The sequence below is a fragment of the Peromyscus leucopus genome, chromosome 4, assembly GCF_004664715.2.
Source record: "Peromyscus leucopus breed LL Stock chromosome 4, UCI_PerLeu_2.1, whole genome shotgun sequence".
NCBI classification, from domain to species: Eukaryota; Metazoa; Chordata; class Mammalia; order Rodentia; family Cricetidae; genus Peromyscus; species Peromyscus leucopus.
Genome location: NC_051066.1, coordinates 3,400,583 through 3,424,272, shown reverse-complemented (window position 1 = coordinate 3,424,272; position 23,690 = coordinate 3,400,583). Strand labels below are relative to the sequence as shown.

General features: G+C 54.7%; 1 protein-coding gene across 10 annotated transcripts in view; it reads left to right on the top strand.

Moving 5' to 3' along the window:
- LOC114704709 (DAB2 interacting protein) overlaps positions 1–23,690 on the top strand; it is a 185,399-nt gene that overhangs the window by 141,805 nt on the left and 19,904 nt on the right. For 8 of the 10 annotated variants that reach the window (XM_028886104.2, XM_028886101.2, XM_028886109.1 and 5 more), the window contains 3 exons: positions 18,770–18,923; positions 20,198–20,296; positions 21,054–21,608. In XM_028886104.2, the coding sequence (XP_028741937.1) occupies positions 18,770–18,923; positions 20,198–20,296; positions 21,054–21,608 (808 nt within the window). Of the gene's footprint in view, positions 1–3,155; positions 3,707–7,503; positions 8,295–18,769; positions 18,924–20,197; positions 20,297–21,053; positions 21,609–23,690 lie in introns of those variants that run through there. The other 2 variants (XM_028886105.2, XM_028886107.2) reach the window with 2 other exon arrangements.

Below are 23,690 nucleotides of genomic sequence, written 5' to 3'. Positions count from 1 at the left end.
ATGTATTTTGCTGGTGGTTTCAAGAGTTCAGTTCTTGGGCATTGGCCCCTTGACGCTTGACAAGATGAGTTTCGGGGTAGAGTCTGGCAGGGGAGAGCTGTTGGCTGCGTGGCCCATTGGAAAGTCAGGGCAGGTGTGCTGCAGGCTCCCAGGCCCCTGCCAGTGGAGGGTCCCTCTCCTCGCTCCCTCCCCCTCCGTAGTACCCTGGGTGACAGCAAAGATGGGCCAGGGAGATGCAGAAAAGGCCTCCAAGTGTCCTTACAGTCGGGGCTCACTCCTGTCACACCCAAAAGGGAAGCTCTTTCAGGGGAGGTTTCCAGAGTCCACAGAGAGCCTTGCCTGGTTGGTAATGACAACTTCAGATGGGAAAGAGGAAGCTGGGGCCTTGAGTTCTGGTGAGAAGACTGGCCTATAGGGTGTGTATGCTCTTCGTGCATTGTGGAGTCCTTAGCCTTGAACCAGAGATGAGCAGACCCCAAGAAGGACCTGCAGATCCAGAAGCAGCATGCAGGCCCATGGCGGATGGGGGTGTGGAAGACTTCCCTTAAATGGAGAAGCCGAGCTGGGCTTTAAAAGGTGGAACAGGCAGACAGGGGATGTGGCCGTGAGGAAGGGGAGGGTCTGCAGGTTGCTAGCATTGGCTGTGAAGGGGAGTGTGCTGAGGTTGTGTAGGGCCTATTTAGGGGGGCTTGCTCTCAGACCTGTTGGTTTTCAACTGTGTGCACCTCCAGCTGGCGCTGGAGGGTGTAGAAGATACACTTCTCCAAGACCAGGCAGCTGATGAGTGGAGGAGCCCAACTTAGGATACAGTCCAGCCTCTGCTTGTGCCAGCTGTGACCCCTTCTGTGACTGCTGTCACACAGAGCAAAAAGTCCTGCTCTAAGGCCTTGCTTGCTACAAGATAGTAGAAGTAGGTAAAAGCTGATCGTGGTGGCACATGTTTATGATTTCTACAGAAAGCCATTGTTCCAGAGGCTGGGGCAGGAGGATTGACTCTGAGGCTAACTTGGGCTACAGATTGATGTCTTGTCTCAGAAAGAATGAAAACGCCAGTTCACTGGTAGGGAATGGCTTCCTGCCTGGAAGAAACCCGGGAGGGCTTCCAGTTGGAAGGAGTATTTGAATGAGACACATCTGCTTTCAGACGTAGTTGGGTCATTTGTGCAAGTAACTGTCTCTGTGGATCTTAGTGTGGGGAGTGGCGTCCTGCTTTTTATTGCGTGCATAATCATGAAACTGGGGTAGGTCTGGCTTGGAGCCAGCACCTGGGGCTTAGAGGGCAGGCTCTGTTTGCTTATTTCCTGTTGGCTTGGCCATTGTGGAGACAGGGGGCCTTTGCTGGTCCCATACTCTAAATATGTTGTCTCCTCTTCCTGCTAGAAAATGTTACTAAGACTTAGAAACTGAAAGGGTAAACCTGGCCTCCAAAGGAAGACCATGGCTGACTAGGAGCCTGCCAGGCCATGGACCCTGAGGGATGGGCAGGTGCATATGTGGCCAGATGAGGTGGTGTTGGCCCAGCATGCCCAGAACTCAGCTAAATCCGGAACTGGGGCCCAGCAAGATGAAGTAAGCTGGATACCCTAAGATTGGAGTCACCTGGGCCAGTAGTACAGCCTCTTCACCAGCCTACATTTGCGCCTGCAGATCCTGCGCACAGTAGGTGCTAGACACAGTCTAGGGCAGACTCCAGTTGCCATGAACAGAAGTAGGGCCTGCGGTGATTCCAGAAGTGTATGGCCTCGGACAGGGGCCTCCCCTACCAGCCACTTTCTGTCTCTGTTTCCTTTGGGGACTTGAAGCCCTTGAAGACAAGAAAGCTCTGGATCAGCTCTCTTGCCTGGTGGCTCTAGGGGAAGGGGCATTGACCCCTTGGTGCTCGAAGCTTCGTAAGTGGAGCCTGGTGCTGTGGCTTACCTTTGTGGTGTGGGAAAGGGTGAGCCAAGCAGAAATGTGTGGTTGACCGGGGTGCCGTCCCAGACCTACAGCGGTCCAGTGTTACAGCAGTGTGTTAGGGTGAGGGCTGCAGCATGTGGTGTGACCTGAGGATGGATCTCTAAATGGTGCCGCTCGGGCTCCTAGACGTCTGGGCACCACTCACAGCTAACCAGCTCCTTGCCCTGTTGGCGCAGTTAGAGAAACCGTCCCAAAGTCCCAGACTACTGTCTGGGACCCAGGACCTTCTCAGCTGGAAGACTTCTGTCATACCCACCGCAGGAGCTGAGCTGAGCTTCCTTCCCTATCTCTATCCCAGTGACTGGTTCGCAAACCCGTGCGTGCCCTTCTCCGGACCTCTCTCTGTGCTGCTTTTTTAAAATGTCTGATTGGAAGTAGTAGTGCCGCCAAGAAGGAGGGGTGTTCGCCCCGGCTCTTCTGGCTGTGTGAGTGTGAGCTAGATGATGGTCCCTCAAGTGGGGGTCTCTGTCTCACCTCTCTCCTGCAGGGAGTGCCCAGGTCAGTCCACAGTGTGCTTGTAGAGCTCAGCCTAGTTGGGGGGGGCTGGAGGGAGGTTGCAAGGGCACATAGGAGCAAGCCCGAGGTCCTAGCCCCCCTTCCCTCCGGATTGTCCTCATCCCCACTACTTCATCTTCCGGCTCCAGCCTGCACTGGAGGTCAGCCACATGTCTCAAGCCACGAAACAGAAGGTAACAGGCCTGGGAGAGTGGGAGGGGTGGGGTCAGGAGAGAGTGCCCGGGAGCAAGGAAGCCGGCGGAGGTCTGGACTGCTGGGGTGGGGAGAGGGTGGAGAGGTTCAGGGATTCCCTCAAATCTGGTGCTCCAACTCCTCCTTAGTGTAGCTCTGGCTGGCCTGTCTCAGACCAGCTAGGAAAATACGTCCAGAGATTCCAAACGCCTATCAAGTTCTTACATACGTACTTTTTGGCAGACACCACAGCTCAAGGTGTTCTGGGCTTATTGGGCTGGACCGGTAAGGTTCTTGAGGGAGGGGAGACTACAGCAGAAAAAAGCAGGATGACCTCAGATCCCTGCTATGAAGAAAACGGAGCTGGGTGATAATGGATGTGGGGGTGGAGAGTGGGAAGGGCCCTCCCAAGACTGATCTTTTGATCTGAGACAAGAATGCATCTAACTGGGGCTGCTGGGCATTGGCTAGCGGAGGTTCAGGGGCGGGATTCCAGAGGGCAGAGCCAGCACTCCAGGGGAGGTGCTTGGGAGGATCTCTGGGCCGAGGCTCTTGGCTTCCTGGAGTTGCTCCTGTTAGTTCTGCTTCCACCAGAGACCCTGGGAGGTAGCTGCCGCCACCGCCGCCGCCTGGGAGAAGCTGTTTATTTTCAAGAGCCCTTCTGACTTCTTGGACCTGGAGGCCTCCTGGTTACCTGTCTGGAAGGCTGTAATTTTCCTCTTGTTCTCTGGGGAACCCGGAAATCTCCAGATGTTGTTTCCTCTGTGTTTAAGACATTTGAGGAGTTTCAGCGTAGAGGACATGGACTCGGTGTGTGCTCTGTGGTGAGGGGGAGCCCTTTGGGTTCACCTCTTACATGTCCACCCTGGCCACCTAGGTCTGCACAACCCTTGGGAATGGGCCTCTGTGGCCTTGGACTCCTGAGTGACAACCTTGGCAAGATCCTGGGCCGCACTGGAGGTGCTACTCTCTGGAGGTCCGGCCATCCACGGAAGCCTCATCTGGCTTCGGGGCCTCAGGTGCCCAGGTCAGCAGAGGGGCCTACACTCCAACCATTGTCCAGGTCTGTGCCTGTGCCTGGATGTGCAGGGAAGGAGGAAGAGGGCACTGGTTCCTGTTCCCTCTCCTGTGCGCTCAGCCAGGTGTGGGGGCTGGGGCAGGGCTGGAGGCTGAGAGCCTTGATCTCCTTGGAGGTGTGTCTGCCCCCATACCAACACTGCAGTGGTGAGCTGAGACCTAACCAGACCTAACCAGATCTCGCCGCATCTCTGTTCTCAACACAGAGAAGGGAGAATAGGGGTGGGCTTGGGGCTGCTGGGTAGATGGCTCCCATGCCATAGGAGCCAGGCCTCTCCTTGGGGAACAAGGACCAGGAAACCAGCAGGTGAAGCCGGGGACACCTGCAAGTTGGGTGCCCCATGCCCTGGCTCTTAATCCGGGCCCAGAGAAGCTGCAGTTTGGGAAGGTGACCGACCTCCTGCGGTTACAACCCTAGGAGCAGAGTGTTACTTTGGACCTCGTGTAGATCCAGACACTAAGGGCCACTCTTCTTTTCCTGCTTGAGCAGAGTACATCAGAGCCTCAGGACTGCAGGGTAAAGGCTTTTTCTGGTGCTCTGGTGCATCGCTGCTCTGTTCGTTCTCCAGCAGTAGAATGGAACTGCTTCATGGGCACCCATCAGTCCCCAGGGACGGAACCACAGGCCCTTGCAGCTCTGAAACCCTTCCTTTTCACCTAAGGGCACGGGCGGGCTCTGGATTTCATGTCTTTCTGGGTTTGGTTCCTTGGCTACTCTGGTCCTTGATTTGCAGGCACTGGTTCATAAATAGAGTGACATATCAAACATTCTTAGGACATATGCAACAGCCCTAGCCCGGCCACACACAGTGTCCCTTCATGGTAAGACATAGGTAAAAATAAGTAAGCGACCCCGGCCTGCAAGGCTGGGACTGGCTTTGTTCAGCACCTGTATCCCAGTGTCTCAAACAGGACCCGGCGCATAGTTTGCACCTAGTAAATACCTGTTGGCTGAATGAGCAAGGTGCTCTCTCTGAAGGAAACAAGCCAGGTATTTGCTGAGGAGTGGTGGAGGCAGGGAAGGACCTGACGGGGAGTAAGGAAGGAGTCCATGAAGGAAGATGGAGTCCAAGAGAGGACAGAAACCATCGATTTTGAAAGTGGGGTAGAGTAAGAACTCTTATCTCAGGTAGTGTATCCCCAAGGCAGGTGGGGACCCAAGAACATCAGGGATAAGGTCAGCACAGGCAGATACTAGTAAAAAGTGAAGGGTTTGTAGAACAGACTTGAACCCCTCCTGCTTGGGGAGGAGTTCAGAGTTCACCAGGAGGTCTCTGCTGTTGTTTTCTTTAACTTTATGTAACGTGTGTGAGCGTTTTGCCCTAATGGATGCACCAGGTGCATGGTGCCCACTGAGGTCAGAGGGCATCAGGTCCCTTGGAATTGGGAGTTCCAGACGGTTGTGAGCCACCATGTGGGCGCTGGGAAATGAACCTGGGTCCTCTGCAAGAGCAGCAAGTGCTCCTAACCACTGAGCCATCAATCCAGCACCCACGGGAAGGTTTGAAGAGTTTTGCCTTCCTAAAGGGTCCTTCGACTTCTAGTGGAGTGAGGGAGTCTGGTGCAGGGAGGCTGCTGGCCTTTGGTCTCCCATGGGAGAGACCGAATTGGGGAAAGGAGGCCTTTTAGGTTTGTTCTCTGGAGCATGGAGAGGGGGTGGGGATATGACTCCCACTTGAGATAGGAGTCTGGAGCTCCTAGGGAGGACGTGGTACAGAGTTGGAGTTGTGAGCACACTTGGTGTGGATGATGTCACCACAGGGAAGGGCCCTGTGGAGCCTGGAGGAGAGTTAAGACAAAGAGACCTATGAAGGATGAGGGGGCCCTGGTGTGGATAAGGGCTGTGGCAACCCAAAGGCCTCTGGTGATCAGAACCGGTGTGTTGACTAGAAGGAGGAAGCAGGGACAGAAGCTGTCCGGCTCACCAGAATGCTTCAGGTGACCTAGCCCTACTCAGTGGCTCTGACATCCCCCAGTGTCAGCAGCTTTCTGGGCCCTCCCCTCATTGCTGCCCTGGGTGCCTGCTGACCCGGCTCCCCCATCCCCACCCCACCCCCATTCTTTACTTCCATACTTTTCTCTGCATCCCAGGCCCTACATCTGGGCCTGCTGGGTCTGTGGCCTCTCCAGGGGTCTTTCTCAGAATATCCAGGCAGATTTTGAGGTCTTAACAGACTTAGCCCCTTTACCTCTGTCCCAAGACCTTGCTGGCTCTGGGGAGCGTCAGAATGTTTTGATTTGTTGTGCAGGGTAATGGACAGCTTGCAGTCTAGTGGACAGCAGAGCCCTGGTGGGTGCTCTGGGCCTGTGGATAACTAGTGTGTGAGTCCTCGAGGTCCCATTACTTGGTTAAATGCCTCTTCTGAATCTGGTTAACCGTTGTTTTTACCTATGCAGTCTTCAGGTAGGGGTGTAGTGCTTAATTTTATCCTCCAGGAAACTGAGGCTCTGGGAAGTGAAGGCCTTGCAGTTGCTGAGAAACATGGCCACAATCGTAGCTGAGGTCTGCAAAGCCCCCGCCCGCCAACTGAGCACTGGGTCTCCTGCTGCATCTCAGGAATCAGCTGCGGACTGTGCCAGGACTGGAGGCCTTCCTGCTGCCCTGGACTTATTAATACTCGAGTGCTGCCCAACACACAAAACAGATGCGTCATGTTCAAGGAACTATAGGCCTCAAGCTTTGCGGGTCTTAGAGTGTTTGTGTTGTGGGGACCTCTGGCTGTTGGGGAGGCTCTGTGTGCAGCAGCTGTAGGTGTGGCAAAAGCAGCACTTTCTGTACACAAGCTAGTTGATCTCAGAAGCTGGGGAGACACCTGGAAGTGGGGGGTGGGACTGAGACCCAAAGGTAAGGTGTGAGACAGGCTCTGCCGTGGGAGATGAAGCCTTAGGGTGCCTCCCAACAACACCCCCAGGCTTAGGGCCCCTTCCTTCTTGCCCTCTACCTACTCATTGGGCCTCAGCTGGGGCTGGACACCAAAGCAGGCTGTGTGCTGTTTCAAAGGGTTTTGCTAGATCTCATCCTTTCTCAGGCTTCATTGTCTTAAGGGAAAGGCAGTCATCTCAGTCATCCTGCTAGGGATCCCTGAAAATTCCTTCCCAGAGAAAAAAATGGCATACCTACTTCACTGCCCTGGAAGCTTGTCCCTGATGTGTGCCTCTCAGCATGCCAACTCCTTCAGCCACGCTGGAGACCGGCCTCTGCGAAGTGCTCAGTGGAGCCAGGCTTGCTCTCAATCCTGGGAAGTGAATGCTATTTTGAAATAGCCCATTTTACAGAGGAGGAAACTGAGGGAGACTTGAGACAGGGTAGTGAGTGGTACGGCTCAGGTTTGAGTGCAGACAGCTGGAGATCCTCAGACTGACTTGATTTCCAGGCTCTGTGGAAACAGTGAAGCATCTCATCCTTGGGCTTGGCCCTGAAGTGTTGGGCCTGAGGCTTCCTCCTGATCAGGGGGAGCCGTGCAGCCCCATTAAACCCACCACTCTCAGCCAGAATGGCTCACCCTCCTCAGCAGCTTTCTCAGGGTCCAGGGTCCAGGCAGTCAGGCGTCTGTCCCCCCTTCCCCTGCCCAGGCTTGAGGGGGGAGCCCCATTCTGTGGCCCCTACCCTCCCATCCCTGCAGACAGACTCAGTCTAAAAAGGACATTGGGTCTCACCTGTTGCCTCCATCCACACCACCTGTTGGTGGGGAAACTGGGGGTCTGTGTGGGTGTCCGTCCGTCTTCAGAGCCTGCAGACCATCCTCTTCCCTTCTGTGACTCTTGTCATATGTAAAATAGAGGTGGCAGCAGAAGAGAGGCCTCGCGGGGCTGTGGGGATCAGCCTGGGAGCCCAGTGGCTGGCACTGCAGACAATGATTTAGGAGAGATGGGCACAAAGCATGTGGATCTTGTGAGACCTAAGGCTGGGAGAGGAAAAGCTGGTCACTTGGGAGGGATCAGCAGCAGGGGCGTACACTGACCTGGGGGTTGAATCCTGGAGAGATCCTCTCTTGACCTCTGTTCATCTGGAAGATGGAATGACGGTCCCGCCTGTCTGGGGAGCTGAGGGAGTAAAGCAGACCGTGCCAGGAGTGCTGAGCCTTGTGTCTGGAAGTAGGGATTTTTCAGAGTTGGCGGTGTTCCCTTCCGTTTATAGTCTGTACTCAAGAATTAGTCTTACTGTTTCTGTTTCAAATGCTTTGGGACCTTCTAGTGAAGTTTAGATTTAACTCTTAAAAATTTTGCCTGAAGTCTCCCTTAGAAGCCTAAGACTGCTAATCTGATCGTGACTCATGGGCTGTTATTTCACTTTTCCTGCTTCCTGTACAGAAAAGGGGATCTGTACCTTTAAGTTCCCACAGAAGACCTGATTGTGATGCTGGCCCTTTAAGAGAATTACAGAGAGTTGGAACATGGCTTTTGTTTAACTAGCCATGATTGGTCCCAGTGGATAGGACTGGAGTGCTGTGTCTAGAAGCAGGCACAGGGCTGGCCTGACTGAGGCTGGTGGGGACTAGCCAGTGAAGTGGCTAGGTAACTGGCCTGGCCTCTGTCCCCAACTTGGTAAAACTGGTAGCTGTGTTCAAAGCATGGTGAGTAGGCTTGGTAGAGGTTGGGCAAAAGGGAGCCGGGGAGGCCTGGATGGGCCGGGGCTGCTGCCCATACTAGACAGAGTGATTGTCACAGGTGCCCAGCCTGAGAGGGACTCAGTTTCCCGTGATGGTGGCTCTACCCAGATAGTCACTGCTGGCCGAGGACTTGGAAGCAGTTGGGATGGGGTCTGCCTCAAGTGGAAAGCCAGCAAGAGTGCGCCGCCGCCGCTGTGGTGCTGCTGCTGCTGCTGCTGCTTTTAGTTCCCAGCCAGGGGACCTGGTGGCAGTGTGGCAGGGCTGCTTCTGCAGGCCCGTGGTACTGTAAACGGAAATGCCAGGAAGTGCCGGGAGCAGTCTGATCTCCGAGGAGCCTGGCCTTTGCTCTGGTTGTCCAGCTGGGCAGGGTGGAGCTATGCGCTCTCAGGCTTGGGCCTTCCCATCTCCCCTCAACGGCCTTGCTGTCCTCACCTCCCTCTGCCTTGGCTCCTGGGCTGTGTCTGGTCCTGCATGTGCTGGGTGTAGCTGGAGAGCTTGTCAGAAACCAGATGTCGTTGATATGATGGTCTTCCCTGGGAGTCTTCTTGTCTGGTGTGAGCCTCACTTATTACCACACCGGTGCCCTTCCAGACAGGGTCACCTGGTGACAGGCAGGGCCCAATGCAGTTCTCGCCACCCATAGTTCCTATAGTTACTTGAAAGTTGCTACATTTCACCACCCAGTTTTTATAGGTTTGGGGAAAACCCGAGGCCTCAACAAACGGGCAGAGAAGAGTTTGATTTGGAACCATATGCCCAAGCCTCCTCACAGGCCCTGGTGCCTGTGACTTGTGACATTGGGCAGAGCTAGTTTCCAGTGCAAGCTGGGGAGACCTATGGAGATGGTGAGCTTTTTTTTTTTTTTTTTTTTTTTTTTTTTTTTTTTCCCCTTGCAAAAGCATCTTGCTGTATAGCCTATAGCCTATGCTGGCCTGAAACTTAATTCAGCCTCCTGGGTGCAGGGATTATAGGTGTGTGCCACCATGCTGGGCAAGTGACCATTGGGCCAGGCTCAGCCAGGAAATGAGCCTGCATATCAGGAGTTGCTCCCCTTGAGCAAAGGTTGGCTGCCCCCCCATACAGTGGTTACTAGAAGGGTTGAGCAGAGCCAGCAGCTGGCTTGGTGCACACCTACCTACTCTAAGTGCATTGTTCTGAACTGCTGGGGTGCCTTGGACCACATGGCCAATGACAGACCATGCTAGTGTATCCTAGAGTTGGCTAGTGTGGGAAAGAGGGGCTGTGAGGGCCACCCCTAAGCCTCAGTGTCCTTAACTGTAGTGAAGTGCAGAAGAACCAAAGGGAATGTGAAGCCAGTGCCTTGGTGCACTTGCTAGGTGGGTGGCCTAGCAGCAGATGGCTGTGGGGGGACTTGAGAGCACCCCTGCTTTTCTTTGATGTTCCCCCCACCTCCGAGGTCCTAGTCTTGCTTGTAGTGGGGGAGCTTGGCTTGCCCGGAGCTGCCCTCTTGCTGATTTGCTTTCCCTGAATACTCCTGGATGCCTCCTGCTGCAGCTTGAGGCACAGTGGCTCTGTTGCCCACTGGGGGTCTGCAGCCTTGAGGGTGGTATAAGGGGGGCATTCAGCTATTATATTCCCTGCCCAGTGGGTGGGTGCTAGTGTAGTGTAGCTACAGGACAGCCTGTTTGGCAGGCGACAGAGCTGGCCCTTTGTGTCTACTGCTTTTGTCACCTCCTGGGGGTGCTGGCATGCACCTTGTGTAGCCACAAAGCCTGCCATCCCCAGGGGTGGAGCCTCAGTGTACATGCTTATTTCCAGATGTGTCCCTCTTGAATGGGAGCCTTTGAGATGTCTGCCCAAGATGACCTGCCTTTTTGAGCCTGCTTCTGGGTGGAGAGCAGAGCCCGTGAGGTTGTCTGGGATCATGTGGCAGAGAATCTTTTTAGGAGCCTTGCTGTAGGAACGGGAGGAAGGATCTGAACCAAATGAGAGGCATCTTGGACACACCATCAGGCCAGGGAGAAGCCAGGAGTATCAGAAAAGTACTGGAGAAGGGACCAGAAGGCCTAGAGTAAGGCAGGGCATCGAGGCTTCCAGAGCTGACCACAGTGCTGTAGACAAGAGCACACTCTTGGGTGACTTGTTCCACAGTAGTAGGGCTCAAATACCAACTCTTGACTTTTTAGTTTGGCCCAGATCACAGAGTTTTGCTTGTAGGTTTCTGTTGTTGAACTTTCTGTGTAGTGGGGGCTGGCCTTGGGCTCCTGGTCCACCTGCCTCTGCCTCCCAAGATTACATGTGCCAAACTGATTTATATGTGATTGGCACATTTAACCAGTTATCAGAAGTGTGGCCCAAGGAGTTGGAGTAGGAGGCAGTCCTCAGGTGAACTGTTATCCTAATGGAAACAGCCAGTCACATGGCATGGTACCTGGGTCTTGGTGGAGAAGATGAGGCAGAAGATGCTGCCTGTGTCCACACATTCCATCCTAAGGGAGGGAAGGCTTCCTGGAGGCGGAGGACTGGGGTTTAAGTTAGGCAAAGCAAGCTGCTCCCTGTGGAATGGGAATACTTGCTTCTTTCTTAGCTCATCTTTTGTTTTTATTTCACAGTCATTCTCTACGAGCATTCTTATTTCAAAGGCCATGGAGGATGTTCTTGGAAGTATTTGGGGGGCATTCAGGAACCCCCACACTTCCCCGAGTGTGGATGGGGCAAAAACCAAAGTGTCAGACCAAAGGGACACCCGGATGTGTCCTTGGCTGGGATCCATTGAGCTCACTTACAGAGGAGAGAACACCTTGGCTAAGGCCTTAAAACTTCTCCAGAGCGTGCACAGAGAAGATGGAGCCAGGCGACAAGCAGAGGTGCTGCTGAGGGGGTTGGAGTCAGAGCCCTAAGTGTCTTGCAGGGATATTGGACTCTGCCTGGGGATACAGATGAAGATACTTTCCCTGGGGAGATGGAGGCAGGGTGAAAACTTGGAAATGTCTCGTTCCCTGATCTTTCGGAGTGGCAGACCAAGCCTGGAGTTTTCTCGTGGGAACCAGGGAGGGCTGAGAGCTTAAGTAGTAGTGGCCATTGGGCCTCAACTTTTTCTTTGGAATTACTGAAATCTCATCCTGTCCACTGAGTGTTCTTAGGTCTCTTTTAAAATTCAGGGCACTTTGCTGTTCTGCTGGGGTTTATGAATGTTTAAAAACTGCTTTGTGGTCCCTAAAGTAATTTGACAAGTCTGACAGCCATTGATTAAAAACCCAAAATTATTCAGGCTGCAGGATGACGGAGGCCTAGATTGAAAGGTCTTGGGTTTTGCCCCCTCCACACTCGGGGAAGTAAGCTGTGATAGGTGAATGTGGTCCCAGAGGGCTGCGGGCTCCGTTGGCTATGCCTAGTCCTGGGAAGGGTAGCATGGGGTCTGTTGGTGTCCGGAAAGCTGCCCTCTGTGCAGGAGTGAGACAGCCTCGGCTGAGGCCCAGGCAGCAGCGAGGGTCACGTGAGGAAACAGCCCAGAGAAGAGAAGGAACGTGTTTAGGGTTCAAAGGGAATAGGGGGTCAGTCCAGGGTCACTTAGGGCGGGACTAGAGTGGGAGTCCAACACTCCTGGCCTGGTTCTTCACCCCGAGTGAGACGAGAGCACAGAGCCTTGCTGAGGCACTAGGCTGACAGGGTGATCAGGCCACCGGTTTCTCGGCTGTTGATCTTGTGAAGCCATGCCCTTCTCTGAGGCTTGATGTGTGGCAGTCACCACTGACCTTGGCTCATTTGAAGCCCTGTCTGCTTTGGCTACCACCTGCGTGTGGCCGTTGGGAGAGGGCTGTGAGGTGATGTGTGTGTGCTAGGGTAAGAACACCTGGTCAGCTGAAAGCCTGTGGACAGCACTGTGCCAGGCCGCAGGCTGCTCTGTAGCTGGTTATGAGTTCTCCTGCTTTGGGAGCATTCTTTTCACAGTCTCAGTCCTGTGGTGTGGGGATCCCACGGGTAGTGGGAAGGCAACAGGCCAGGGCTCCGTATGTATGTGAAGGAAAGTGTCATCCAGGTTCATAGTGACTTTGCTGGGACCTACTTCAAGTCCTGGACTGAGGGAACCCAGGCCTGAGAGGAATGAATTCCTCCAGGCTTTCTTCCCGAGAAGCTTCCCAGGCTGACTGGCCAGGCTCTCTCCCTTTTTAGGATGGTGTTTGTCTTCCCAGGGTCCTGGGGGCCACCAGGCTGTTTTCTCCTAACCCAGTCTGTATTCCAGCTGGGCCAGGAGTGAGTACAGGCCTCAGCTGCTAGTTCTCAGGCCTGACAGGGCTGAGGAGAGATGTTCCCAACAAGGCACAGCCCAGCTTCTGTCCAGCACTTGGCTCCCAGGAGGTTGTGCCCTTGTCCTGACATGCTCCAGGACTGCTGCCTGGGCCCGCCCGATGCACAGGTAGAGAGGCCCGCCCACTGAGGGCAGAGGCCTGATGGGACCTGGAGAGTTTGCTGGGTTCCTACTCCAGAACTGGTACAACTTGTAGTCTTTGGGTGGGCATCAACATTGGAGACATACTTGGTTCCTATGTTTTACCTGTCCCAAGCCTGGTGTAGAACCCCATACATACCTTCTTTCCCTTTAAATTAACTAAAGGGAATTCACAGCTTTTAAAAAAAATTGAGGTATCCTCGGTGTTTGGTCAACTAAGATGATTGGTCCTATCCTGCAGATGGAGGAAGGAGTAAAGACGTTGAATGGTTAGGGAATATGAACAGAGAGCAGCTTGGGAAATGCCAAAAGGGTAGCCTAGAATTGTCTCTTGAACCCTGCATGGTTAAGAGGTGGATAGAGAGACGGATGGTCACAGTGGCCGATGGCAGTTGCTGGCACTGGCCTCATGAGCACACCCTCTTGCAGTGTCTCTGACTTTATGACCCCCATGGGCATGGTGCCCATGCCTCCTCTGGCAGCTGGAACCAGGTCTAGAGACTTGGCTGACCCAGGCACTTAGAGCTGCGTTTGTCGGTGTGGAGGTCTGCGTGCCGCAGCGGCCGGCACTGGTGCTGACTCCCTGTCTTGCTGCCCGCTGGCCTTGCTGAGGTATTCCCTCACGTGTGTGTTTGCTCCAGGGCTCGCTCTCCACCTGTGTTCCTTGTTGCCCAGTGGTGCAGGTACCCCCTACTTGGTGCGTTTGGGTATTTTATGTGTATGTATATCTGGACAGCACATGTGTGCCTGGTACCTGCAGTGGTCAGGAGAGGAAACTGGATCCTCCTGAAACTGTAATGACAGATGGTTAGGAGCTGACATGTCAGTGCTGCGAATTGAGCCCAGATCCTCGGGAGGAGCAGCCAGTGTTCTTAACCACTTCTTCTTTTTTTTTTTTTTTTTTTCTTTTGAGACAGGGTTTCTCTGTGTAGCCCTGCTGTCCTTGAACTCACTCTGTAGACCTTGAATTCACAGCGACACTCCTGCCTCTGCCTCCTGAGTGCTGGGATAAAAGGCGTGCGCCACCACCGCCCGACAGAGCCAATGTTCTTAACCTCAGTGGCATCTCTCCAGCCGTCGGGTGTCTCCAAAGGTCTCCCTGCACGGCTCCTGTCCTTTCACTGTCCCATTTGGAGACAGCGGCCTGAACTGAACTGAACTCCTGGTCCCGGCCCTGCCCTGGCCACACCCAGCAGCTTCCTCTGTCCCTTTGAGGTTTGGAGGGTGACTTTGAGCCCTTACTCAACAATCCCACTGTCAACTCGCCCACTCCCGGTCAAGTGAGCTTCTCAACTATTTCAGGTTTTGTTTTTCGTTTTGGGTCCCTCCCTCATCAAAATAGTGGGGAATTTGCCTAACTTCTGTGTCTTTAACCTTTTTAGAGAAAAAGAGCAGAATTGGAAAACAGCTTGTGGGCCGATAGGGAGGCTATCGGATAAGGCTGTGCCCCAGGAGCTGGACAATGTCCCCTTGTTCCTGCATCTGGGCCTCACAATAAGCTGCTGTTGGGACCCGCTCTGCCTCCAGCAGTGGTCCCCCTATGCCCATGCCTACATTTCCTGGGCCCTGAAATGAGGGGGTCACAAATGGCAGTCAGCCCTTGCTCTCCTTGTGCCCAGTGGCTTCTGTGGGGTGATTGGAAGGCCAGGCTGAGGCTGGGGCAGCATTAGTGGAGTCGGCCTTGGGCTCCTGAGCTGCCGTGGGATCTCCTGCAGTCACGTGCAGATCACCAGATCTGAGGCAAGTCATTTCTCTTGCAGAGGGTGCTATACCTCAGTCCTGACGGGGCTGATGAGAACTCAAGGAGGCAGGCAGTGTGGCCTGGGGTGCAGTGCATTTGCTTGGAGGGCCAAGGACAGCTTGGGCTGGGCTTTGAAATGATACGATTCTGTTAGAAATGAAGGAAGGGTAGTAGCAGGTGTCTTGGCCATTGGCCAGTGATTTTTGATGACTATTTGGCCACTACCTTGGGTCCTCTGGGCTTGATTTGCACAGGGTCTCTGAGGAGGAAACGGAGTGAGCCATACTATGTAGAAGGGCTGCTTCCCTGGAGTGCTGCTGTGTTCGAAGTGGGGATGGACACTGAGTCACTCCCTTCTTCCTGCAGGCTGACAGGCCCTGGGCAGACCAGCTCTTAGCTGAGGAATTCGGTGTAGGTCGTACTAGCCTAAGGTCCAGCTAGCCAGTGAGTAACTGGGAACTACTTCCCAGAAAGTGTGGGATTCCATTCGTGGAGTGTATGGTGAAAGGGTCCCTCCCTCTGTGGCGCTCAAGAACTTACTGTGTTTGAAAAGGTCTCCAAAGGACCAGGTAGATGGACTGAAACACTCTGCTGAAGAGAAAAGGAACCTCGTAGGTCCCCTCTGATAAAGATGATTGGTGTGGGGGTGGCTTCAGGGCACAGCTCTCAGGAGTCAGCCTTAGTCACCCACTTCTGGACCATCTTTGTCACTCCTGGAGACGGCCCCTTCAACAGCGTCTGGACTCACAAGGTCTGTCCTTGTCCTCGCTGACCTGACCTCCACCAGATGTGGTTGAACTTGGCTGCTGGGATCTTTGGGGGCTTTGGCCCAAGAACTCTGAGTCTCTGAACACTGGAGCTAAGACAGTCTAGCCTGCTCACAGGGAGTAGTGTCCCTGCCTGGCAGTGGGACAACGATGTGACCAGCTAATGTCCCTGCTTACTCAGGAGATCTGGAAAAACCTTGGATGAAAGGGCTTGATGATGGATGTTGAATTTGGTAGAACCAAGGCAGAGTTGTCAAATGCTGGAAGCCTGCTGAGGAGACAGGGAATCCCTGGGGAGGGACAGCCCAGCAAGCAGGTCACAGAGCAGAGGGACTCTGGCCAGCAGCTCAGAGTGTGGAACCAAGGATGGAACCTGAATCTCATGGTCTTCAGGGGACACCCTCAACCTCCATCACAGCTCAAAGGCTAGGAAATGAGCGCCCATCTTCATCCTTGTTCTTACAGCTCTTTCTCAGGGTATGCCCAGTCTTGTTCCCCACTTGGAGCAAGAATCCCTCCTTTCTCAGATAAGGAAATGGACCCAAGCAATACTTGAAGGATGGGAATCTGGGCCTCAGTTTTGTGGGCTGAGGTCAGCACTGTCTAGGGGGCTTTTGAAGAGTCTATGAGGTGATATATGTAATGTGGCTGGTAGCCCAATGTTAATCCTCTCTCAGGGATACTGGCTGTTGTCTGGTGAGGGTAGACATGTGACTTGAAACCTGGGCCTGTTACAGACATATAACCCAGCTTTTTTGAATACAGTGTAGAGTTACACAGTATTCCTGTAAGGTTGTTGGGAGATGTTCAGATCTGGGCTGTGGAGTTGATCCCTAGGTGGAGGTCCTGGCGGGAGGCATTTTGCCTCCTTTAGTGTTACTTTGCCAAAAGGACTGAGAGGTCCGGAAAGGAGCTAGATGGCCATGCCTTTGGCTGCTCTCCTGCTTCACCCAGCCTTGCTCAGCCGGGGCTGGAGGGTGGCAGAGGCTCTTTGTACACATCAGCCCTAGACACTGACTGCACGTGGCAGCTGAGGGCAGGACTGGGCAGATCTCCCAGCAAGAAGCCCCTGGCAGATCAAAGGACTTCCTGAGCCTACCTTCCCCTTCTGTAAAGTAGATGAGTCGATGAAGCTCTTGGTAGGGTTGTGTGCCGCTGAACCGGCTGGGTGTGCAGCCTGTGATAGTGGGGTCCTATTTAAGATCGCCTCTCACCTGGGGTAGAACAGCCCCGGGGGGGGGGGCGCGGCGTCGCTTACCTCCTTTCTCCTGAAAGCTATGCCCACTCACTGCCCCCTTAGAACCAGGGTAATCTGGGGTGCTCATCTCCTTCCTTGCCTCAGGCTTCTTGATCATTTTGCCCTGTCAGAGGGTGGAAGTGAGGAAGAAGTGACCAACTATGTGTTGACTGGAAGGCATGGTGGGGCAGAGACCTGCCGTGGACCGATGGGGCAGGTGGTCCTTGGGTAGAGTGTCCAGAGGTGCTGTAGACACAGACGGGCCTGTCTTCCTAGAGAGGTGCTTCTTAAGCTGTGAAGTGGTCCTGCTGGATCTAGGACATGACCAAACAACCATTTCCTCTACTAAATTCTATTCTTCTTACCAACTGTCACCACAGGCATGCCCTCGTGGGTTGCACCAGACCAGCTCCCTCTAGGCCTGCATGGGGGAAGGCTGAGATTGGTGTGTGTAGGGAACCTGGAGGGCAGAGGGGGGACAGGCTGACTCCCAGCCCAGGGGGAAGGAAGTACAGATGCATAATCCTTCGAGTCTTGCCACCACCAACCAGGGCCCTGCTACCTGGAGCAGCTAGCCAGGGAGACCTTGGAGGTGCACCCTCTGCTCATGTCTCCCTCGTGGAGCAGTCTTTGGGGAGACAGGCAAGCCGGCACTGCTCTGCCATCACCCGCTGGCCTGGCAGTCTACCTGCCGTAAGGACTCAGAGCTTCCTCCAGCTCCTTCCCCAGGAATCTTCCCGGGGAGGCTCGGGCCAGCTGGAACATGTCTGGGACAGCCTGGGCAGAAGAGAGGGAGGTAAAGGTTTTACAGCCACTGGTTCCAGCCCTGATTGTTTGGGGTCTGGCCTGTTGGGCTCCTCCAGCTCTAGGTTCATTTGAGCAGGGCCTGGGTGATAAATTGTGCCTCTTCTATTTCCAGCCACCAGAGGGTGACCCCAGTTCTCCAGCTCCTCCCTTTTCCTGACTGGGCTCCTCACCATTCTGGCTCCCAGCTGGCTCAGAAAGCACCCTGGTTCCCCCTTGCTGTTTTAGGACCTGGCTATCAGATCAAAGGGGTGGTGGGCTTAGCTCTCCTTAGGCCAAGTGACTTCCCTGGCACCTGAGGCAGGAGGTAACTTGCGTTGAGTTAGGAGTTATGAAGACAGGTGGTTTGTGAGTTAGGCACTCAACTTAGAGCTGCCATGGGGTGGGGTGAACCAGGGTTCAGGCTTAGAGAAAAGCCTGTCTAAACAGCTAGAATCACACGGTTCGCCTTTGTGATTTGGGGCATCCCAAGAGGGTGACAAGATGGACCTGTTAGGTCCAGGACAGGAACAAATGCCCATCTTGACCTCCTGAGCCCCAGTTGCCTCTCAGGCATGTGCTAGTGGGCTGCAGGAGACCAGCAGCCTCTGGTCCTGGGGGTAGGGCACGGCAGGCTGATCCAGGGGGACCCGCTGCTGTGCAGCCAGCAGGCCTAGGCCACGCTCCACACGGCAAGGGGAATGCCGAAGGAAGGAGCATGGATGGGTTCCTGGCCAGTTTGAGCCTGCCTCGCTCCCTCTGGTTCTGCCACCTTGGAGCTCTCAGAGATCACCTTTGTACTGGGTTAGAGAGGTCGAGTGGGTCTCCTGGGGTGGCCTGGGCGGCTCTTCATGCAGGGCTGGAGAAATGGAGATGGCTTCTGTATCTGGGGCTGCATTAGGAGGTGTGCAGCATTCCCAGTGCCGAGCCTGTCGGAGCCAGCCTGGGCCTGTCTTTACTTGGTGTCTTGTGTCAAGGCCTGAGTTGGGTTTCTCAATGACCAAAACCCATGGTATAGGAACCCCAAGCTAGTGCCAGAGTTTCTGGGTGCTGTGTAGAAAACTGAGTTCCTGCTACCCAGAGGCTCCGGGAGGTATGGCAGGACAGAACAGTGCATGAGAAAGGGCTTTGCTGGCAGTGACATTCTTGACAAATGACCAGGACAGAGGGCAGGGAAGATAGGAAAGGCCTCGGAAGACTACAGGGTTACCGCTCTTTCTTGCAGGTTTGTGGGGCTACTGCAGAGTCAGGCCAGACCCTGCCCCAAACCCAAGTGGACCCAGCATCCTCAGCAGCGTGCTCTTCTACAAAGGAGTGCCTTACCCAGGCTGCAGTGTGGTGGGAAGGGGCTGTGGCCGCCCTCCAAACCTGTCTGTTACAAGACTGGGGGTGCCGGGGAAGGGTCTTCTGCGGAGCAGTGGAGACAGAGGCAAGACAAGTGGACAAGGGATGCAGATATTATCAGTCCACATGTGACGTTCCTATGGCTCCCTTCCCCAGGTCCCATCTGATGCCAAGGCTGAAGGAGTCTCGCTCACACGAGTCCCTGCTCAGCCCCAGCAGTGCAGTGGAGGCGCTGGACCTCAGCATGGAGGAGGAGGTGATCATCAAACCTGTTCATAGCAGCATCCTAGGTCAGGACTACTGCTTTGAGGTGGGTGTCTCCACAGCTCTCCTCCATGAGTGCTCTTGCCCTGTCAGGGCACAGGTTCTTGGGAGCAGTCTAGATTGGTCTTATTCCTCTATTTCTAGGAAGGTTTGTACCCAGTCCTCACCACCAATAATCATGCTTTGGGGGAGCCCTCTGGTAGAGAAGTGAGCCTCGTACTGACAAGCCACTGGGGCCTAGTGTGGATCCTCTTGGCATCTGCCTCTCTCTGTGCCCCTGTATTATTCGGGGTTAAGACTCCAGGCCAAGTCAGACTAGATCTGGACTGAGGTGTCCAGATCTGGGACCGGCCGAGACGGGTAGGGCCTGTCCCGTTGGTCTCGGCAGAGGCTGTTACAGAAGGGTCGTACCCTCTCCCCTTGGTCTCGGCAGAGGCTGTTACAGAAGGGTCGTACCCTCTCCCTTGGTCTCGGCAGAGGCTGTTACAGAAGGGTCGTACCCTCTCCCCTTGGTCTCGGCAGAGGCTGTTACAGAAGGGTCGTACCCTCTCCCCTTGGTCTCGGCAGAGGCTGTTACAGAAGGGTCGTACCCTCTCCCCTTGGTCTCGGCAGAGGCTGTTACAGAAGGGTCGTACCCTCTCCCCTTGGTCTCGGCAGAGGCTGTTACAGAAGGGTCGTACCCTCTAGTGCCTGGGTGTGGGTCTGGCTTGTTCAGTGGGGCTGCGTTGTGCTGAGAGCAGCGGTCAGTGAGGGCAGTTCTGGCCAAATTCCCTCACCTCGGAAAACACTAGTTTACAACTAGGAGGTGAACAGAACTGCAGCCAGCAGTGAAGGTCTCAGGCCTGGCCCTCCGAGAAGCTCAGCTCTTTCCTCTGGACTAGCACACAGCTACATTTCTGTGATTGTCATTGTCCCTACTGATGGGCAAAAGGAAACCTCTCCCCACCCCCAGAAGGGTTTGGTTTAGGACTAAGCCTACCCTTGCTTTTCTCCTGGGACCTGTGGCCTGCTTTTAGGGAGACTATGCGGTGACTCCAGCAGGGTACCCCGTTCTGTCTCCCTCTTAGGGAGAGAGGGCACAGTGAGGAAGCTGCTTTCCTGTCGGACAGGCGTGAGGTGGGCAGGGATGAGGAAACGGGCCAAAAAGCCTACATGAAAAGCTTGACTACTTTTTGACTTGCTGGGGCTCATCTGGGTCCAGGGTGCCACACGTGGTGCCTCTCATCCTGTGGCTGCTATGCCGTCTTGGTGGCCTCCGGCTTTCCCTAGTGCACAGCCTGGTTGTGATCCCTTCCCCCAACATCCTGTTTGCACCAACAGGTGACCACATCATCGGGAAGCAAGTGCTTTTCCTGCCGGTCAGCGGCTGAACGAGACAAGTGGATGGAGAACCTGCGGCGAGCAGTGCACCCCAACAAGGTAGGCCGGTACCTGCTCTTGCTGGATCCTGACAGACGAGGTGAAACCCAGACTGAGGGTGCAGAGCCATGACTCCCGAGTAAGGGCAGGAGCGAGTGAGCCTGGCAGTAATGGGCGTTGCTGAGCTATGCCCGCTGGTAGGTGCTTCTTCCAACACTGCACACCGAGCAGCGTGGCACACAGAGCTGCATTTCCCCTTTGGGAAGTCCACTTCCTCCTAGCCAGCTGTGTGGCTCATCTGTTCTGTTCTAGCTTAGGCATCCACACCCTTCTCCAGGTGGGTGCCCCTTGGTGTATCCTCTTATCTTCTACTGTCCTGGACTCTTTCTCTGGTTGGGGCCCTGACTGTCTTCCCAGGTGACTTGGGTCTAAATTGAAGCCTGATTACCATGACATCACTAAAGAAAGAGGTCTTAGCAGCAGTCACCTCTTAAGTTGCTTTAGGGACCAAAAGACTGAGAAGCCCCTGTAAGGGGCTAGGCATTGTGCCCACTCCTTCTCAGTCTCACTCTGAGGCAGCGCTGTTTCAGTAGTTTTCTAGAAGAACAAGCCTGGGCCCAGGTGAAAGTAGGTACCTAAGTTTGGTAAACTAGCTAGTGACCAATAGTGCAGACTAGATGACGCCATATCCGTGACATCTCCCCGTCACTACCAGTGCACCTCGCCTCTCAGTCCCTCCCAGATCTCGGAGGACTCCGGGCTGGCTAAGTAGGTAGGTAACAGCTACAATTGACCACCCCAAACCCCTCTTCTGCAGGACAACAGCCGGCGTGTGGAGCACATCCTGAAGCTATGGGTAATTGAGGCCAAGGATCTGCCGGCCAAGAAGAAATATCTGTGTGAGCTCTGCCTGGATGATGTACTGTACGCCCGTACCACAGGCAAGCTCAAGACGGACAATGTCTTCTGGGGCGAGCACTTTGAGTTCCATAACCTGCCGCCTCTGCGCACAGTCACTGTCCACCTGTACCGGGAGACTGATAAGAAGAAGAAGAAGGAGCGCAACAGCTACTTGGGCCTGGTGAGCCTGCCTGCTGCCTCTGTGACTGGGCGGCAGTTCGTGGAGAAGTGGTACCCAGTGGTGACACCCAATCCCAAGGGTGGCAAAGGCCCTGGGCCCATGATCCGAATCAAGGCACGCTACCAGACCATCAACATCTTGCCCATGGAGATGTACAAAGAATTTGCCGAGCACATCACTAACCACTATCTGGGGCTGTGTGCAGCCCTCGAGCCCATCCTCAGTGTCAAGACCAAGGAGGAGATGGCGTCGGCTCTGGTGCACATCCTGCAGAGCACGGGAAAGGTGAAGGTGAGTGTGCCGCCGTGTGCGGGAAGACTACGCACGACACTGACTCAGGACACTGGGCTGTCCGCCCCTTCTGGGTCTCTGTTACGTAATCTGCTTCATTTTGGAGGACTTGGGGATTCCCATTGCAGTCAGAGTCAGGAGCTCCCTAAAATTGAGCACTGTGCCATGAGTCGGGGAGAACTTCGTACTCCAGCAGTAGCAGGGCTGAGCCGCAAAGACACGGTACAGTGAGTGGCTGGGACCGCAGAGTGGGTCCCCCTGCCGTACTCCAGCAGGTGTGTGCCTGGGCTCTCCCAGCACTTGAGCCCGAACTCAAAAACCCAGCGGCATGAGTTGACAGACACACACAACAGGTCGGCCCCCTCACAGCTCCGGCCTCTACCCACGCCTTCATGCATTGCTTTTACCTACAGGCGCATGGGTGCACACACATGCATGCTGAGTGTAGACAGCCAGCCAAGGCCCTGGTGCCTTGCAGAAATAGGGATCAGAGAGCCATGCAGATAGGCTCAGCTTTCCAGCTGGAGGGACTCAGCTCCTGCCTCTGCCACCACCTTCCAAAGCCTGCTACTCCTGACAGGGGCCCAGAAAGGACACACCTCAGCTCCAGCCACACCTGGTTTAGAGAACAGAATGTCTCTGGAAGACACACCATCTCTTTCCTGCCTAGCTCAATAGCACATGCCCTCCACCCCCACCCCATGTGGTCTCTCCAATGACCATTTGTTCTGTTTGGGGGTTTGCCGCCCACAGAAAGTGGGAGAACACCTGAGCTGTACTGGCTGTCTGTATTGCAGTAGACTTCAAGCAGCTGGCCAGGGAGGAATGGGGGTCACCCTGAGGTAATACCCCAAGCCCTGAGCCCAGAAGGGAACCCGGCTTGAGTGTCAGTGGGCAGAGCTCAGTGGTTTAAGATTCCATAGGCCTTTGGTCAGCTCTTAGCTCTTTCTAGAGGCCCTGGCAGGGGGAGGCTATGGTTGGGAGCACCTTGTCCTCTGCATCTTCCACTGCCTGCTGGACTGACTGGTATTGTGCAGGACAGGAAGGGAGAGGGACCACCATGTTGCCAGGACCCTCCTCACCATGTGCTGCCTTCAGGCTGGCTGGCTGGCTGGGTAGGCTGCCAGCTAGGCCAACTCTTGAAGTACTGCATGTTTTTTATTGTTGTTTGGTTTTTAAATTTTTATTTATTTTATGTGTACGGTGCTTTGCCTGCATTTATATCTGTGCACCACATACATGCTGCTTCCCATAGAGGTCAGGAAAAACCTTGGCTCCCTGGGACTGGCGTCACAGGTGGTTGTGAGCTACCACGTAGGTGCTGGCAATCCGAGCTGGGTCCTGAAGAGCACCGGTGCTCTTCACTGCTGAGCCACCTCCAGCCCAGGCGTACTGCTTTGATTTGCTGGTGGGTCGTGGGCAGGAGAGGCCGGGGACTGAGAATTACATCCATCCCAGACCATAGAGGGCAGGGGAGAGGCTTAGCCCTTCCTTGCCGCTGTGTTCTAGTTCCCAGTCCCAAGGTTGCTGTGCCTTGGGAAGCCAATGCTGTCTGAAGCAGCCAAGAGGCATCCCAAGGCTGGAGGGCTAGGAAGTAACCGATGTCTCTGGTTGTCGTCTCTGGAGTGATTAGAACTGGCAGAGCATTCTGGAGCCAGGTGGAGCACGTTAAGGCTGCTTGTGTAATGAGGGGGTAGGCAGTCTGCCTTCCTGAGGTGGCAGCTGGACTTTGAGGGTCCCAGACCTGTGTCCTGACCCCTCCTACCCTCTGTTCAGTCCTGTTTGTCTAAGCTTTTCAAGTTCTCATCCTAGGAGCCCTCCCCGCAATGAACTCTGTGTGGCCGTGGAGGGTGACGGAGCCTTGGAGGCAGCACCTGACCACAGATGGCCGTGTGGCCTTGCACGAGTTGTTTTCTGCTCTGTGCCTTGCTCTTCCTCTCCCAGACGCCCACCTCTTAGGAGTCATGTCTCATCCCAGCGCTGAGGTCTAGCCTGCTGCACAAGGCCAGGAAGATGGTGGTGGCTTTGAATAGGAGCTGTGGTGGAGCCTTAGGGGTGATGGCTCCTTACCCTTCTGCTCAT